This window comes from Panthera onca, chromosome E3 (assembly GCF_046562875.1).
Source record: "Panthera onca isolate mPanOnc1 chromosome E3, mPanOnc1 haplotype 2, whole genome shotgun sequence".
NCBI classification, from domain to species: Eukaryota; Metazoa; Chordata; class Mammalia; order Carnivora; family Felidae; genus Panthera; species Panthera onca.
In genome coordinates, this window is record NC_138354.1 from 9222686 (window position 1) to 9240354 (window position 17669).

General features: G+C 51.4%; 1 protein-coding gene across 1 annotated transcript in view; it reads left to right on the forward strand.

Moving 5' to 3' along the window:
* YWHAG (tyrosine 3-monooxygenase/tryptophan 5-monooxygenase activation protein gamma) overlaps window positions 1–5415 on the forward strand; it is a 28287-nt gene extending 22872 nt beyond the window's left edge. The window contains exon 2 of the mRNA XM_060649230.3: window positions 1930–5415. Coding sequence (XP_060505213.1) covers window positions 1930–2586 — 657 coding nt within the window. The 3' untranslated portion in view covers window positions 2587–5415. The remainder of the gene's footprint in view (window positions 1–1929) is intronic.
* Window positions 5416–17669: the final 12254 nt, after the last annotated feature.

Below are 17669 nucleotides of genomic sequence, written 5' to 3' on the forward strand. Positions count from 1 at the left end.
CCATACAGACCGAATGTGAATGATTCACACGTACGAAAAAGTCTCTTGGTATCCCAACTCCTCAAAATAGTTTTGGTATATCATTTTGGATAATGTCCTCCCCCCACTCCTCACATCTATAAGTAATATAACACTATGTAGAGTGGCCAGTTTTGTTTTTTTTTTTTTAATTTTTTTTTTTTAGCGTTTATTTATTTTTGAGACGGAGAGAGACAGAGCATGAACGAGGGAGGGTCAGAGAGAGAGGGAGACACAGAATCTGAAACAGGCTCCAGGCTCTGAGCCGTCAGCCCAGAGCCCGACGCGGGGCTCAAACTCACGGACCGGACCGCGAGATCATGACCTGAGCCGAAGTCGGACGCTTAACTGACTGAGCCACCCAGGCGCCCCTAGAGTGGCCAGTTTTAACTGGGGTTGGAGGGAGAGATGGGGAAGGTTTCAGAGAGGATACGAATAGAGGATATTAACTTCTTTTAATGTTTATTTCTGAGAAAGAGAGCTCAAGCCGGGGAGGGGCAGAGAGAAGAGGGAGACACAGAATCCGAAGCAGGCTCCAGGTTCCAAGCTGTCTGCACAGAGCCCAATGTGGGACTCAGACTCACAAACTGTGAGATCGTGACCCGAGCCGAAGTCGGATGCTTAACCAACTGAGCCACCCAGGCGCCCCTTAACTTGGATTCTTGACACTTGTATAGTATTTCAGGGAGGGAAGAACAAAGGGCAGAAGTGCGAAGTTTTTGTTTTGTTTAGTTGCAATTAAGGTGTCATGACTGGAGCCACAGGTAGGAGAGGACGGGACAAGGTCCTCTGTAAGACTTTATGAAATACTGAATGAATCGTGGTTCCTGATGTTGTGGCTTAGCCATTGACTTAGTATAACTACCAGTGTAGATAGGATAGCCAGACAAATAAAAAATGTGCCTTTGGATAGGAATAAAAAGCCCTATCCTTGTAAAATTTTCTATTTCACATGTTGTCAGACAGCGGTGTCTGGCTCTGATAGGACAGACATCAGGTAGTATAAATTAAGTCAGTGCAGTGTTACTGACTTTTTTATTCTAAGCAGTTGTGTGGTAGTCCTAAAAATACAGATCATTGGTGGGACATTGCTTTACCTTCCTCAGGGTGATTAATCTTTGGGGTGATGAAGATCGAAACTTGTCGAAATGCCCACATGGAAAGAAGCATTAATTCCCATTGGCCACCTCAGCTTAGAAATACCTTGCTCATCTCTCCATTCTTTTGTGTTGCTCGTAGCATTAGGCCGAACACAGCAACAGGTCCGTGTTCTCTCCCAGTTGCTGACGTATCTCCGTGGCCAGACTCAGTCCCATGCCCCCGGTGGTTTTGATTTCCCTTCTGAGATTTGTAATTCATACGGTCTTAACACAAGAGCAGAAAAGCCTTCTCATTTCTCAAATGTCAACTTGAAGTTGACTCACAACATTCTCCCTGAAGAGGGACGGAACTGAGTAGACAGGACGAGGTTAGAAGGAAAGGGTCAGTCTGATTTCCTAAAAAACTGTTGAGGTAGGTTGGCCACCTGTGCTTATCGACCCCCGGGATTTGGTAGGTAGGTATGTAATGTTACAGGAGAGATCTGTTGACCTTTTGCCACGTAGGTCAAATTTTGGTTTGTCCTCTAGGAGCTCGACTTTGATCGTTCTTCGGAACAGCTATGTGCTAAGCATGTGTCCTTTCCCGGGGAGGAAGCAGGGGTTCAGGCACCACTGATGAGCAGCAGTGTTTTCCTTCTTTGTTGTTCGGTCCGCCTCCATCCCCTTCCATACACCCACACGGCCTCAGTTCTCGGCTGTTAATCACTTTAATCAGCCGACGAGTCTGTTTGTGTTTTAGTGGCACAGAGATAGGATTAATCCACTGCCATCATCTGGACCATAACGACTCCTCGTTCTCTCCTCCTAATAGGTGACAGAGCTGAACGAGCCACTGTCCAACGAAGAAAGAAACCTCCTGTCCGTGGCCTACAAGAACGTAGTCGGGGCCCGCCGCTCTTCCTGGAGGGTCATTAGTAGCATTGAGCAGAAGACCTCTGCAGATGGCAATGAGAAGAAGATAGAGATGGTCCGTGCTTACCGCGAAAAGATCGAGAAGGAGTTGGAAGCGGTGTGTCAGGATGTGCTGAGCCTGCTGGATAACTACCTGATCAAGAATTGCAGCGAGACCCAGTACGAGAGCAAAGTGTTCTACCTGAAGATGAAAGGGGACTATTACCGCTACCTGGCTGAAGTGGCCACTGGAGAGAAGAGGGCGACTGTCGTGGAGTCCTCTGAGAAGGCCTACAGCGAGGCCCACGAGATCAGCAAGGAGCACATGCAGCCTACTCACCCCATCCGATTAGGCCTGGCTCTTAACTACTCCGTTTTCTACTACGAGATCCAGAATGCGCCGGAGCAGGCGTGCCACTTGGCCAAGACCGCTTTCGACGACGCCATCGCCGAGCTCGACACTCTGAACGAGGACTCCTACAAGGACTCCACTCTCATCATGCAGCTGCTCCGCGACAACCTAACGCTCTGGACGAGCGACCAGCAAGACGACGACGGCGGAGAAGGCAACAACTAAGGCCCCCAGGTGGACTGGCAGCGCACGCTGATGCTCCTACCGCAGTCTTTATTTTTTTCCCATGAGTGGGGGGTCGGGTGGGGGAGGGGAAGGGAGGGACGACCTTCCCAGGGAGAAGCCCACGACCTGTCCTGTCTTTGATCGCCTCTTTGACGTTTTTGCCAAAACACCACTAGTGGAAAGTCAGGTTAGCTGTGCTGGTATTGGAATAGCAGCCTCACACTGGCATACGGACTGTTCTGTAGATGAATGCAGGTGGAGCTGTCTGTCTTGAGTCTAACTTATTGCCAGAGTAGGGTTTGGAGTCCAAAAGAAAACTGAAAAATGGAATGGCCCTCATTCAGGAAGTTCTGTGGTTCCAGTAAGGATTTGTATGTACATACGCTCTTAATCTTAAGTTCTGGGTACTTCCTAGCTCATCTGTTTTTAGCCGTGCGTTTTTGTTTTGTTCTGTTGTGTTTTTTTTTCAGGGTGCACTCGACCAGCCAGGGAATAGTTTAAATCCCAAACTGACAGACTTGGGACAGAAGGTATATTTATCCTTGTGGTTTTAGGCCTTGCCAGTTTTCTGAAGTCTCCGATTAGTCGACAGTATTAACACTAAATTGCAGTTTACAGTATTTCTACATGACAGCCATATGTAACATCAAGCCATCGAGTGTGCATTTTTCTTTGCTGGTTCTTTTGGCTTTCCGTCCTTAGTCAGCCTTTACCCGGGTTGGTGTTGCTGTTCCCTGTCTCCTAGGCCAAAAAGGCTTGCCTGAGGAGAACCCGAGCTACTTTAGGTTTTGGTTAATAGGTGCTTGGCAGGTGGCTGTGGGATTTTTGTCTTTCTTTCCTCTTAACTTCAATCCGCCACAAAAATGGATTACTCGCTTTAATAGAAACGTTACACACCACAAAAATAGAGAAAATTCAGGTCTGTATGTCATTTATTGTGTTGATATTTTCAGAGAACTCCTGATTTTTAAGCTGCCACAGCTCCTTCCTCAGGGATCATGCTGCCATTTCACTCTTCACTTGAGTGCTCCCCACTGTACCTTCTGCTGGCGGCGCCCAGGGGGTGGAGACGCTGTGGGGCTGCAAAGGCTGGGCCGTCCTCCTGAGAAAGTCTGCGGTGCAGTGTGTGAAAATTCAGGTGCTAGAAGCTTACTGGTAGAAAAATCCAGAAGGAAGAGCTCTTCTAGTCATACACATTCTGTCCAATGGCGGGAGCCTCCGGAAGCATGTCAGTCTTTTCCTCCCCGAAAACACTCCTTCCCCGAGTAATTGTTGTAGGAAGATGAACTAAAATCATCCTCGGATAATAAATAACTCCTACTTGACCAAAACTTTTTCTATATATCTATATTTTTTTCTTTTTAACGAAAGCATCGAAGCTGGAGAGTCCTTTTCTCTCGCGCGTGGTCGACGCATGATTTGGAATTGAAGGGAAACGACCTTGCTGTTTTCCACAAATTTGTTCTCAGTTAGCCTTCGGTCCTTCATTTCTCATTTTGGAAAAAATCTTTCTGAAAACGCGAACCGTTGAGTATGTGTTCAGTCTTTTTTAGAAGATCAGTAACCGTGTGAACTCCCGAGACAGGTAATGACGCCAGACTTGTTTTGTCTGTTTCTTTGTTTTATTTAGTCAAGGAGAGGTATGAGTAATAATTGAGGAAACACTGACCGTTGCTTTTGCTGTTACCAAAATTGAACTTACGGTTAGGAAATGGATACGTGTGACAGGATCCAGGTGACCGTGAAGACCAGAAGTACGACGAATTGATGCTCTGTGGCATCGCACAGTTTATACAGCGTGACTTTCCTTAGAAGGTTCCCTCCATACGCTAGAGCAGAAGTCCCAATTAACTGAACCCTAGCAGTAAACTCCTAGAAGAGAGCTGTACAGCTTTTGTGCCATCACTGGGGCCTAAAGTCAATGCCATGGATGGGAAAAGATTGGGGGTGGGGGGAGGGGGTAGGTGGGGCTTTTCCTTAACTTATCTTCATGTCCAGTGAGCAGTGTTGTGTCCTTTCTTGTAGCATTTGGAAATGATTTACTGGAATTACAAAACCTATTTTTTCTTTCAAATTTCAGCTTTGGCTCTGGCTGCTTTTTAGAATAATGCAAGATAAAATTATACCCGAGGGCTAAAAATGAAGAGGGGATGGGAGACTTGATATTTAAGCAGCTTGAATGGTTTCTTTTCTTTTCTTTATTTTTAAAGAAATGCACTTGCCTCTGATACTGTCTCTCCAGTGAAATGATTACTCCTCCATTACTCTATTGATACAATATTGTGCATGCTAGTGTTGTATTTCTATACAGTAGCTTGAAATTTATTAACTTATACTGTAGGTGTTATGTATTCCTATGACAAAAAAAAATTAAGTCTTCAAATTTTTTAAAGTTTTTTTAATTTAATTTTTCCTTTTGGGGGTACAGTTTGCTCTACCAAATAGTGATCGTAACAAATTGATCTGTTTTGGATGTTGCTATAGTGACATGCAGTTATATATTTTGTTTTTAAGGGGGGGGGGGAGCAAAAGAAACACCAGTGTTAGCTTAATCTTAATGTCTGGTGTTTGTCATGGTGAAATTATAACTATTACAGTGTAGGAGAACAATGAAGATGTTCTCTGAATGAGCCTCTGTGCTTTTTTGTCATGTTATGCAGTGAACTATTTTTAAGGTCTAATCAGTGATTATTTTTCCAACTCCGTGTTTCTCTAAGGAATTCTTTCACACACGGACCATTCTTAGCAGTTTTCCTCAGTGATGGAATATCATGAATGTGAGTCATTATGTAGCTGTCGTACATTGAGCAAATAAACTTACAGATCTGATGTCAGTGCCACTTAGTTTTATTTAATGAGTGTAATTTGCCTTTGAAGGTTTGCTTGGACGCGGGGGGGGGGGGGGGTCTGTCCCCCTGTCCGCTCAAAGAATGAAGTTGGACTGGGGGCAAGGGACAAGACTGTATCGGAAAGCGCCGCTAGCTAGGAGTCAGACCGGGTTTGCTGACCTTGAAAAACCATAGCACCTTTGGAGCCTCCGTTGTTTCTCTTACAAGAACGAGCACGTTCAAGTAGATCTCTAAAGGTCCTTCTGGGGGTATCATTTGGGAGAAGCACAGACCTGAGTTTGAATCTGGCTCCCTTCTGGGCCTCGGGCAAATTACAGAACTTCTGAGCTTTGGGGGTTGGGGGGGGGGGGTGTGGGTGTGAATGAAAACTGGGTCACGTGCCTGGTTTGGTAACTCCATTAGTTTCCCAGTATTGTTGGAGATCTCATGAAGTCTTAGATGAGGTGGTTCTTTGCACTTAAAGGTGTTGGTAAGTAAAACCGTCTTGTGGTTTTAGCCCCTCTGAGGTGGCCAGCAGCCTTAGTTGGTGTGGGCTGAGCTCTCAGTAGCCCACTGTTGGCTGATGGCAGCTGTCAGAGTGTGGCCACCATGAGAATTGCATCCCTGGGTGTGTGGGGTGTGTCCTGCCTTGATCACTGTGGGGAGGGATATTTGTCTGTAGGAAGGAAGAATGCCAGGACAAAGGCTTTCCTCGTCAGGTTGGGTTTGCTCCAGGAAAGAGGTGGAGGGTTGTGGGGTTTTTGTTGTTGTTGTTTTAACTTTTTGAGTAATCAGAATTCACATTTTAGGAATAACAATTTGTGTGACCGAGTTTTTGCCACGTGCTGGATGAATTCACCCATGTTGGCTCGTTTGTCACTCAGAACCACCCTGAGAGTGCCCCCGCAGGCATAGCTGTGGAAATAGAAGTGGCTGCCGTGCCCAAGTTCCCAAGATGTCACAGCCCCAGTCCTGGGCCCTCCTGAACTTGGCCTACAAACACCAGGCTGCTTTTGCTCAGCCAGGAAGACCAAGAAACTGAGCGTCAGCCAGCATCAGCACATGGTGATTGAGCTCTTTCAGTGCAGGAGATATTGAGGGTATAGACCATCAGACGACATTTTGCCAATAGGACAGTAGAGATTCGGGCATCATCAGAGCAGTCAAACTGGGCTAAGTATAACAGGCTCACCAAGGCTCATCAGAAAGAAGGGTTAGGGGCGCCTGGGTGGCGCAGTCGGTTAAGCGTCCGACTTCAGCCAGGTCACGATCTCGCGGTCCGTGAGTTCGAGCCCCGCGTCAGGCTCTGGGCTGATGGCCCGGAGCCTGGAGCCTGTTTCCGATTCTGTGTCTCCCTCTCTCTCTGCCCCTCCCCCGTTCATGCTGTGTCTCTCTCTGTCCCAAAAATAAATAAAAAACGTTGAAAAAAAAAATTAAAAAAAAAAAAAAAAAAAAAAATAAAAAAAAAAAAAAGAAAGAAGGGTTAGCTCCTGGAAGGTGCTGCCATTATACTCCTATTTCTTCTGTGTAACTTCCCATTATGAGTGCCTGGAATTTGCTCAGAGTACTTGGACGGACACTTAAATTTCTCTTGAGCTAGGACGCTGTCTGTTGCTGCATTTCTATCCAGTTTCGAAGAATATCAAAAACCAGATATTAAAAATAACTCATTTGTTTAATAAAAACCCATGACATGTTAAGTAATAACTTCAAGAACAGTAATTGCGTGCCCCGCCTTCCCCCCTCCCCCCCCCCCCCCCCCCCGCCAAAAAAAAGAGCATTGTTTTTACAGTTTTCCTGATCTCTTAGTAGAGGTCAGCTGGACTCTCTATACCTGCTCCTGCACTCGATCTGTTGTGATGTTTTTTTGAGCTGAAGTATTTGGAAAGGGAAAAAAAAAGAAGTAGTTGGAAGTGGATGGCCTTAAAGAGGTCAGGAACTGAAGGATGCCCCATGTGAGGCACCAATGATCGAAGTCCTCTTCCTCAGTGCACTCCAGAGTGTTAAAAACAACATCGTGTGAAGCAATTAAATAACGGTGATGGGTAGGGGTAGGAGAGCAATTAGGAAGAGTGGATCCACTCTACTTGGGGCATCCCCGTAAAGCAGAATTCTCCATTCCAAGGCTGGGGCGGAAGGGCTGTCAAACGAGATTTAGTGGCAGGGCACTTGAGTGTAGCAAGCGAGTTGCTGTTCGGTGCCAGTGCAGTTTTCCCGCACTCTATTTATGTGTAATTACCACACGCGTTGGCCTCTGCGCTGGTCAGCTGAGACTGCGTGTTGACCAACGCTGGCTGATCGGAGTGGCTGAGAGTGGCGGCCCCCTCCTGGGTGTACAGTTCTCCAAGCATGGAAAAACAGCCTGCCGAAAACTAGCTGGGTAACACTTGTCTAATTCTCGGAGTTGACAGTAAGCGGTAACCCAGCCTAATCAGAACATTACAGTGTGGTATACCAGCTTGCTCGTTAGTCTGCTGGTTTGAATTTTACAGTTCTGGTATGGATTGGGATAAATGGTCGAATGGGAACGGCCACAAACCCTGCCTCTAATGAACCAGACACCTGTGGTCAGTGAGAGGGAGGGTGGGGGCAAGAGTGGCTGGGTAAGGTGACAAGAGCCTTCAGTACCAGGTCAAGTTTGTTGGTATCTTGTGTTTGTACTTCATCCACACCTGGCAAGACAAACGGGCCAGGATTTCCCATTTTAAGTAGTACTCTGAGGTGGCATTCAATTATCCACCTGCAGGAGAGGAAAGTCAGGAATTTGGGGAGCATTAGCTGGTTTTGGGGGTTTTATATCAGTAGGTAGTGCAGGCACATGAAAGTACACCAGGGTGTAGTCTAAAACAGGCTTTTGTATTGTCTTTGAGCTAAGACTGGTTTTCCATTTTAAAAGGGTTGTAAAAAAAGTGCAAAGGGACAGTATATTGCCCACGAAACTTAAAATGTTTACCATCTGGCTAGCAGTTGGGTGACCCCTGGTTCATCAATAACTCACTCTCCCACACCCTTTTCCCAGCCATCCGTTTCCTCCTCTTAGAGGTAAACCACCGTTCTCTATTCTTACCTGGCTCAGTTTGAGACAGTAGAGTTGACTCTGGCTTTGAGATGGAAGGATTTCTGCTTCCGAGCAGTGACTATTGGTCCAAAGAAGGTTTTGCCTTGTGATTTTAAATCCAGATTTAATTGAAATCTGGATCTCAGTGAGTACTTCTTACTTGGATACTTTAACCGTGTTTAGGGGCACCTGAGTGGCTCAGTCGGTTAAGCATCCAACTCTTGATTTCGGCTGGGTCCTGATCGCAGGGTTTGTGAGTTTGAGCGCCACGTCAGGCTCCGCGCTAATAGCGTGGGGCCTGCCTGGGATTCTCTCCCTCTCTGCCTCTCCTCTGATCATGCCCTCTCATTCTCTCCCAAAATAAGTAAGCTTGGGGGGAGGGGGGGGGAGGGGAATTACTCTAAAGATATAACTCCATTTAAATGGAGGTGGTGTTGGGTGGGGCACTGAACCTCCAGCATTTTGAGAAATTTCAGACAAAAAAGCTGAAAAGAATGGTATAACCAAATACCCACTGTATCTTGTGGAACTTTGAGAGTAATGACATTTACTCCCCATATTCATATTTCTCTCAAATATCAGGACATGCTCTCACATGGCTACCCCATTGTCATCACACCTAAGGAAATCAATAATTGCTAATGTCACCCCATATTCAGGTTTCCTTAAGTTATCCCCACAATGCCTTCCCCACCACCAGCTCGGATCTAATTAATTCATTAACTGGATTTCATTATTAGGTTTCTTTAGCCTCTATTCCTTCCACCTCTTTTCTTTTAGGATAATGACTTTTTCAAGAAACCAGGCATCTTCATGAGATGGGTCTTTTTTAGAGATTTCATTTAAGTAATCTCTACACCCAGTGTGGGATTTCAGTTTACCACTCCCAACATCAAGAGCTCTGCTGATGGAGCCAGTCAGGTGCCCCTCAAGAGATGGTCTTATGGAATGTCCCACATTGCAGGTTTGTTCAGTTTCCTCCTGCGTCCTTTAACTTGTTCCCAGCCCTGTGTGGGCACTTGCCTTGCACAAGGGTTTTGCTTTGCCCCTCCGTCCAGTCTTCAATGGTTTACGTGAAATTAAATGGGAGCCTCATAGTGCTCTACTGAGAATCAGGTGATCTTAAGCAGTAGCCAGCACCAGGGCCTGAGAGGGAGTGCCTGCTGCCCAAGGGAACCTGAGTCTTCTAGGCTAGGATGTTTTGCCTCCTTTCAGCCCTCTCTTGCCTCCCCCAGACGGAGAAAGTCTTATGTAGGCACCCGGTCTCACTTTGACTTCGCAAGCCAGCACACATGCACCCCACAGGGTGAGTCCTGGCGGTCTGCAGTTCTCCCCCTATGCCTGGGGAAGGTGGCAAAACAGTGTCGCCCACCATGTTCCCAGGAGTTCTCGGGAACAGGCAGGCATGTCTGAGAGGCTGTCTTCATACTGAATGAATGTACATCAGAAGAATAAATCTAGACTCGTTTTAAACCAACCTTGGTATAAACTGGTTCTTCCTACAATGATGGACAAGTACCCCTACTTACTGACTCTTAGGGACCAGGAAGAGACCTCAAACCCTTCCTTCTACCTCTTAGGCACTAAGCCCATACAGATTTTAGGGATGGGGTTTTGATAGCTGGTGGGTTCCTTAAAGCCTAGTGGGATTCTGGGTTCCATAAGGTTATCAAAGCATATTGCCTTCCAAAAGTCCTTGCCTCCCCAAATATGGAAGTATAAGGTCATCATGGTTTACAGGGTTTTTGCCTTCTCCATTTGCAAACTGCTTAGTCTTAAAAACAGTCTAATTTTTAGGCTTTGCGCCCAGTGTGGGACTTGAACTCAGAATCCTGAGGTCAAGACCTGTGCTGAGATCAAGAGTTGGACGCTTAAACGGACTGAACCACCCAGGTGCCCCTGAAAACATTTCTTTTGGGGAATGTTGTGGTCCCTCAGTGATGAGTTCCAAGATGCAGGGCATTGGATTGTAGGCAGACTGAGAGTGAAACATATTCTCTTGCCCTAAATTTGAAGATCGCATTGAAAATAGAGACGAGAGATGTAGGAAATAATGGCTGGGTAGCCGGGTATAAAGGACGAGCAGCTTTTATGGCTGACTCATTTGGGGGGAGTCCCTTCCCATGCAGTCTCCGTAAATTCTGTCCAGATCCCCAACATCCAACCATCTACTACATCCCACTGCTGGGCAAAAGCAAAAGGAGCAATAATAATTGCTCCCCGAAGTATTCTTTAGCCTGGTGGGGACAGGGCCAAAATAAGCCTGCATAGCAGAAGTAAAAAAAAAAAAAAAAAAAAAAAAAAAAAAAAAAAAACCTTGGCCCATCCCTCACGGCTTCCCCCCAGAATTGACCAGCGACGAGTGGTCAGGCCGCTCTTGCACCATTACTTTGGGGTGCTGAATGGTTTGCTGGGCCCGGGGCGCGCGCGGCAGCGGGTTGGGGGCGGGAGGATTCGGCATCCACCTGGGCCCGGCCCCGCCTAAGCGCTGTCCCCAACTGGGCCCCGCCCGGCTCTGCAGCAGGTCCGCGTCTACGGAGCCCCACCCTCCCCGGGATTCCGCCAGGATCCCCCCGGGTTCTGCTTCTTGCAAGCCTCTGCGACACCGAGGCTGGACCCAGACCTCTGGGCCGCCTCGGCGCCAACCCACGTAGGAGCTCCATCCTCCGGCTTCTCGGGTCGCCTCCCATCCCAGACACCCGGGCCCGCCAGGCCTCAGTTCTGCGCGGGCACACGGGCGAGGCCGCGTGAGTAAGCCGCACAGCCCCGCGCGCCCCCCGCAGGTGCTCGCCCCCACCACGGTCCCGCCGCGGGGCTAAGAACGAGCCCGCGCGCGCTGTCAAGAACTGGGGTGGGGAGGGGGAGGGCGTCTGACCAGCAGGAATCGCGAAGGTTCCAGGACCGGCCAGATACCCGGATGGGAGCTGGGCGGGACACGGCCCGCCTTCCAATCTCCGGCAGTGGCGAAAGCCAATCACGGGCCGGTCTGTCCCGTTCCTCCAATGGTCGGCCTGTTGCTAGCCCCGCTCCCCGATCTGCCCCCGCAGCTGCCCAGGTCCGATTCGCTCCCGACCCGGCGCCCCTCCCACTCGGTCCTCCCTCTTCCGCCCTCCCCCAGCCCGCCTCCACTCTCCTCGTGCGCGGTCGTCACCCAGTTTGTGAACGGCCGGCACGACCGCAGATGCCCTGTGCGGGTTTGCGGTGCTGTCTTACCTCCGCAGCCGTCATCCGGCGCCGGCCCCAGCGGGCCACGTTTCCCGCAGATTGCAGAGGAGGAAGCCGGGTTCGGCACAGCCGGCTCGACCCGCACAGCTGAAGAGAGGGCTCAGGGCTGGTGGCGACTTGGGTCTGGCACATGCTGGCCCCGTGGCCCCGTAACCTGGCGTCCGGATGCAACGAAGCCCCCCCCCCCCCCCCCGCCTGTCTTTGGCGTTCAAGGCTTCTCCAGCCTCACCTGCCGCCCGCCTCGCGTCACAGCCTCGTCCTCCTTCGGCCAGTGCTTGTTCCACCCCTGAAAAAGCCCTTTCTTTCCCAACGCCTTTAAAGAGAGACTCCCAACTTGGAACTGCGTGGTGGCCGCCCAGGGCCAGCCCCAGAATCGGACGTTGGAAAGGTTCAGGAGGGCACGCACCCCAATCTCCGCCCCAAACATCTCCCCAAGCAAAGAGCTAATTCAGCCTGAGGGCCTGGGAGGGGAGACGGCTGGGTCAGCTTCAGCGTGGCTGGCTACGGTTCTCGAAGGTGAAATTTCTGTCGCTCAGCCATGTCTGTCGTGTTCCAAAAGGAAGGGCTGTGTCAGTGGCAGAAAGCTTAGGAGGCCGGGCTTTGAATGCCCACCCTACCCCGTCCTAGCTGTGTGGTGTAATCTCTCAAGTCCCTTAGCCTTTCAGGCCGACAGTTTCCCGATCTGTAAAATGGGACTAATACAGTCCACCTCATAAAAATGCCTAGTGTGGCTGGGTGTCCAAGACTTGTATTTGTCCGTGTAGTCGGCTTCACTCTGCAGAGGAAGAAACCAAGACTTTGTAACTTGCCTGAGTTCCCACAGTTAGTATGTGGGCCCAATGAGGGGTTGACCCAGGCAGTTTTGACGCAAGAGGCAGAAGTCGTAACCACAATCCTCTGCTGCCTCTCAGTGGCATGGGGTTGCTCCGAGGGTTTCCTAAGCTAAGCAGTGATTGACAGCTAGCAGGTGCCCAGTGCTTGCCAGTTGTGATAAGAGAAATGGTGGCGAGTATCTATGCGGCAGGGCAGAGAAGGGGCCTCCAGGCCTTGGCTGCCAGACCCTGCAAAGGCAGAGAAAGGGGTGGCTGGGGGTGAGCTGGGTCCTCCAGACCAGAGCTTCTAGGAGGCTTGAGGGCTCTCAGAGACTGAGGCCCAGAGCAGAGAACAGGGCCAAAGGTACAGAAGGCGCGGAGCTGAGGGCGCCAGTCCCCTGCCCCATTTCTGCTCTGGGCCTGGCAGGACCTAGAACGAGGGCAGAGACTCCTGAGGGTTCTGGGGTAGGCGGTGTTGGCTCTCTGGGAGAGCACCAGGGGGCAGTCCTTGACTGTCCTCTCTGGGCCTGGAGGAGGGGAGGGTGAGGACGCCCAGCCCCAGAAGGTCCGGCAGGGGGCAGTCAGAGCCTGCCTTGCTTGGCACTTGGCTCTGTCCCCCCTCCCAGGTGGGGCCTAGGCTGGGCTTCCTTTCTGGAATTGGCCAGTACCACCAGCCCAAGGCCCCAGCTGGCAGGGCCTGCAGCATGCTTGGTGGGGATTGGTTTCTCCTCCTCTACAACCTCTCTTCTACCCAGGAGGCTCCAGGACCCCTGCTGAAAGATTGGCCTGTGGGGCCACGCCTAGGGTTCAAGGCTTTCTGGCTGCTCAGGCCTAGAGAAGGGGGTTTTCAGCAGGCCCACTGAGGGGATTGTAAAAAAGATAGCTTACCCACCAGGGCTCAGAGAGAGATGGGGGTGGAGTTCAGATGGGGAGGGGCTCAGAATGGAAGGGGGCATGATGAAGTGAGAAAGTACAGCGATGGAGGGTGGGGGTTCAGTGAAAATGTAAGAACTCTGAGAAAGGGGAGGAGGTTTGGAGAAGGGATTTGGGGGTGGGGAGGGATGCAGTGAGGGGTGGGTCTGAGTAAGGGGGGGGGTGCAGTGAGAGAGACAGGGAAGGCCAGCAGGGCAGCAGAAGGTCGGAAGGGTCTGGGAGAGGGTGGGAGAATTCAGAGAGAGAGGGGGCTTAGGGGAGAGGGCTCACTGACCTCTCTGGTCATTCATTCACCTAAGTAAGTCCTCAATGTCCCTGTCCCATTGCCAGCCTGAATGAACACTCAGACTCAGCCATCCTGGAGGGACTTTCAGAAAACCTTTCAAACTATCTTGTGGAGGGGAAGGATGTGAGAAGGGAAGGGTTAGCCGGACCTGCCCTGGAGTCAGGGCCAAGACTGAAGGAAGGCCTTCCTTCCCCCCAGGCCTTGTTGGTCCTGCAGAGAGCTGTCCTTATATCCTTGGGCGCCCCTGGGACTTTGGCCTTCCTACCATTGTTAGGAGACCCTGGGCAGCTGCCAATCTTCACGATTCTCCCTTGATGCCCATTCTGCATAGGGTTGACAACACTGACAACCCAAGGCAAGAGGGGCCTCAGAGGTCACCCAGACTCTCAAAATGGAAACTGAGCCCAGAGCAGGGTGGGCCCCAGACCATATCTCCAACAGGGATGGAGCTGGCCTCAGCCCAGTGCTTTTTCCTGAACACAACTGCTTATGCCACCTCAATCCATTTTGTTTTTAAGTTTTATTTATTTAATCTCTACACCCAACTCGGGGCTCAAACTCACGGCCCCGAGATCAAGAGTCGCATGTTCCCTGGACTGAGCCAGCCAGGCGCCCCTCAATCCATTCTTTAATCCAAGCCTTCCTAGTAAGTTCTGCCCTGTTTGGCCTAGGGGAAGGGGCGGGGGTAGACTTTCTTCCTCTGAGGCAGCCCCCTGGACCACTGGTGCCACATCTTGATCCAATTACTGCCACCATAGTCCGGACAGGGTGGTTATATCAGGCTGGTAGGTGTACAAGGCTGGAAGGAAGGGTGGCAGGGGCCATTATGCTACAGAGACTCCTCCCAGGGCTGGTGGGTTTCCCCAGGGTCCCCAGACGTGACCTTTTCTCTCTGGGTGTTGGGAGCCCTGGCTGGGCACTTGACTTTCCTTTGCCCTCAGTCTGCCCCTCGGAAGAGAAGGAGGTGACTGGCTGGCCAGGGCTCTTCTGCCCTCCATGCTCCTACATGAAACCATCCAGCAGTTCTGTTACTGATCTGAAGCTGTCCCTTCTTCACCAAGCCTGGGATTCCTGGCATTTTTCACGCTGCCAGCTCTCCCAGCACAAGGAATGGTTGGCAGAACTGTCTCGTGAGAAGCCCATGAGAACATGGCTCATCCTTGGGATACAGAGTGAGATGCACGCAGTGAAATCCAAAGTCACCTGGCCAGATGGAAGAAGGGAGGACCCAGAGCCCTTAGCTAAGAGGGTTGTGCTGGGGATGGAGATATTTCCTGCTCATGTGTGGGTCTCCCCCCGTTTAACCCTGTGCTCCTCAGGACTGGCACACAGGGGCATTGTCTGGTGGACAGACAGTATATATTTTGGGGTGGGGGGCCACTTTCCTGGGAGGGCAGCATGGGAGGGGGAGTGGGGCTTAGCCCCCATTTCACTGGGTCTGAGCTGCCAGGCCCAGTGCCAGATTCTGGCTAAGACCAGCCTAGGCTTGCCCTCACCTATGCAGCTTCCTCCCTGCTTTGATCCTGAGCTGGCAGCTCACTGCTGCTGTGCAAGTCTGGGCCAGAGGCCAAGCCCTGAGCTCCGGAGCTTTCTCAGATTCCCAGGTCCCACCAATTGCATGGGGTGGTGGGGCAGGGTAGGGAGGTGTAGGGGAGTCCAAGGTAAAGTGAGCCAATGGGACCCTGACCAGCCTGAGCCCTGCCCTGTCTTAGGCTCTGCCAGGAGACTTTGGGTGGCTGCCAACAGACCAGTGGGTCCGGGGTCTCTATCAACCATGGGCCAGGCTCCGGTCCTGCCTTCTCCCTTCTCTGCCTGGTTGCCCCTTCCCCATCACACAGGTGCTCTGACCATGCCCTTTGGACCCAGCACTAGGGTCCTCTGCAGCCATTCTTCGGGCTTTTGCTTCCCACCCCAACGTCTCCATGGAGAAGTCTGTGCCTGGCAAACCCTGCCTGAGTCGATTTTGTAGCAAGGAAGATGATGCTGTCTGGAAACAATTCATTCCCCAGCAGCAGAGGTCTGGGGGTCTGCCTGGACTTACGGAGACTGAGATCAGCAACCTGGGCAGGAAGCCACAAGAGTCAAGGGCTCAGAGCCTCAGCGGATCCCTTTCTTCCCTGCCCCCCACATCCCCACACTGCGGTCTGTTACCCCACACCACGGAGCCTGCTGCTGCCACATCCTGACATCTGTCCTCCTTTCCCTCTCCCCCTGGCGGGACCCATGCCCACTACACCTCAGCAGCACACTGTCCCCTGCCTTTTGACTGGTTCCTGCCAACCACTCTCCTCTAAGATCTGGACCCTTTTTCCTAAAGCAGGAATGCTTAGGGAACGCCTGGGTGGCTCAGTCTGTTAAGCGTCTGACTCTCGATCTCGGCTCTGATCATGATCTCAGTTTGTGAGATCGAACCCCATGTCCGCCTCTGTGCTGACAGCACGGAGCCTGCTTGGGATTCTCTCTCTCTCTCTCTCTCTCTCTCCTTCTGCCCCCACCCCGCTCTCTCTCTCTCTCAAAAGAAATAAAATAAACTTAAAAAAAATAAATAAATAAAGCAGGATGTTTAAACCTCTCCACTGTGGTTGCCTACACTTAGCGTGGCCTTCAGGGCCCTCTGAGATGGGCCCCACTCACCTTCCTCACTTGCCCTCTTGCTCTCCTTCCTCCAGCCTGACCTTGCCAGTTTGCCAGCCCTGGCCTATGTGATTCCCCCTTGCCTATCCAAGGGTCACTTCTGGAAATCCCTTTTTCCTACTCCACTAAGACCCCACAGGATGTCCTGCCCCCCCACCCCCCACCCCATCTCTAACGGTATAATACTGCTTGTCACTGAGAGGTTTCCTCCATTTGGTCCCTTGAGCAGAGACTCAGACTGACTGGCTGGGTCCTATGCCCAGAGGCAGGGCCAACAGGGATGCAGATTTCACAACTGGGAGGGAGAGAGAAAAGGAGAGACCCAGGGATTGGCCTGGAACTGAGGATGGCTTGTGCACTCCACAGATCCTAGGGAGGCTGGAGCTGGTGAGAGGTGGCCACGGGGACTTGAGGTCCTCATCAGCCTGGAGCACAGAGCATTGCCTCTCAGGCACCCTTCTGCTGAGCAGTGGGGCCCTATTGCTAGCATTCATTGAATCAAGGCCAATGTCTGGAGTCTGCAGACCTGAAGGACATCCGAGGCTTTTAGAGAGGGCCCGACTGAAAATCAGGGAAAGGCCTGGAGAAGCTTGGAAATGCTCCTGGACCACAGCGGGTGTCCCAGTGCCCAGTGCCAGCCTGTCCCGGTGGAAACCTGCAGACATGAGCCAGCCAGTCTACCCAGGGGTGCTGGCCCAGACCCCATATCTGAGTGGTGGTGCTCTGGGCATAGGGCCAGCCCAGCCTCGGACTCCCCTCTTGCCTCTGCCCCATGGTGGCCCAGGCAGGCTACAGTTTTCCTTGTCTTCTACTTCGTTTCCTCTGGAAACTGGGGCCTGTTTCCTTTGCAGGAACTGAATCCCTTCCCTCCCACCTACCCTGTGCCCAGCTGTGTCCCAAGTGATGGCCTGAACCCTCAAGACCTCAAAGCTGCTGCCCTTGGACTCACTCCTGTGGTAGGCACTGACAGTCCCCTGAGCGCTGACCTCTACCTGCCCCAGGCCATGGCCTTGGACACTAGGATCCCTCAGCCCCCTCGAGCAGCCCTGGCCCCTAGGCTCACTGCATCCCCCTTCTGCTGTGGCCCCACCGAGCCTCTTTCGGTTGTACTTCAAGCTTGAAGCGTGGGACACTTCCATATGCCCTCCTCCTCTCCAGCCTTCCTGTCTGAGCTAATCTGCCCTCCCCTGCCTCAGGGCCACACTGATGTCCCTACCCCCCCCCCCCCCCAGGACTAGCCATGTGGACCCAGGCAAGTCCATTCACTTCTTTGAGGCTGGCGGCGCCCAGGTGGAAGGCAGGACCAG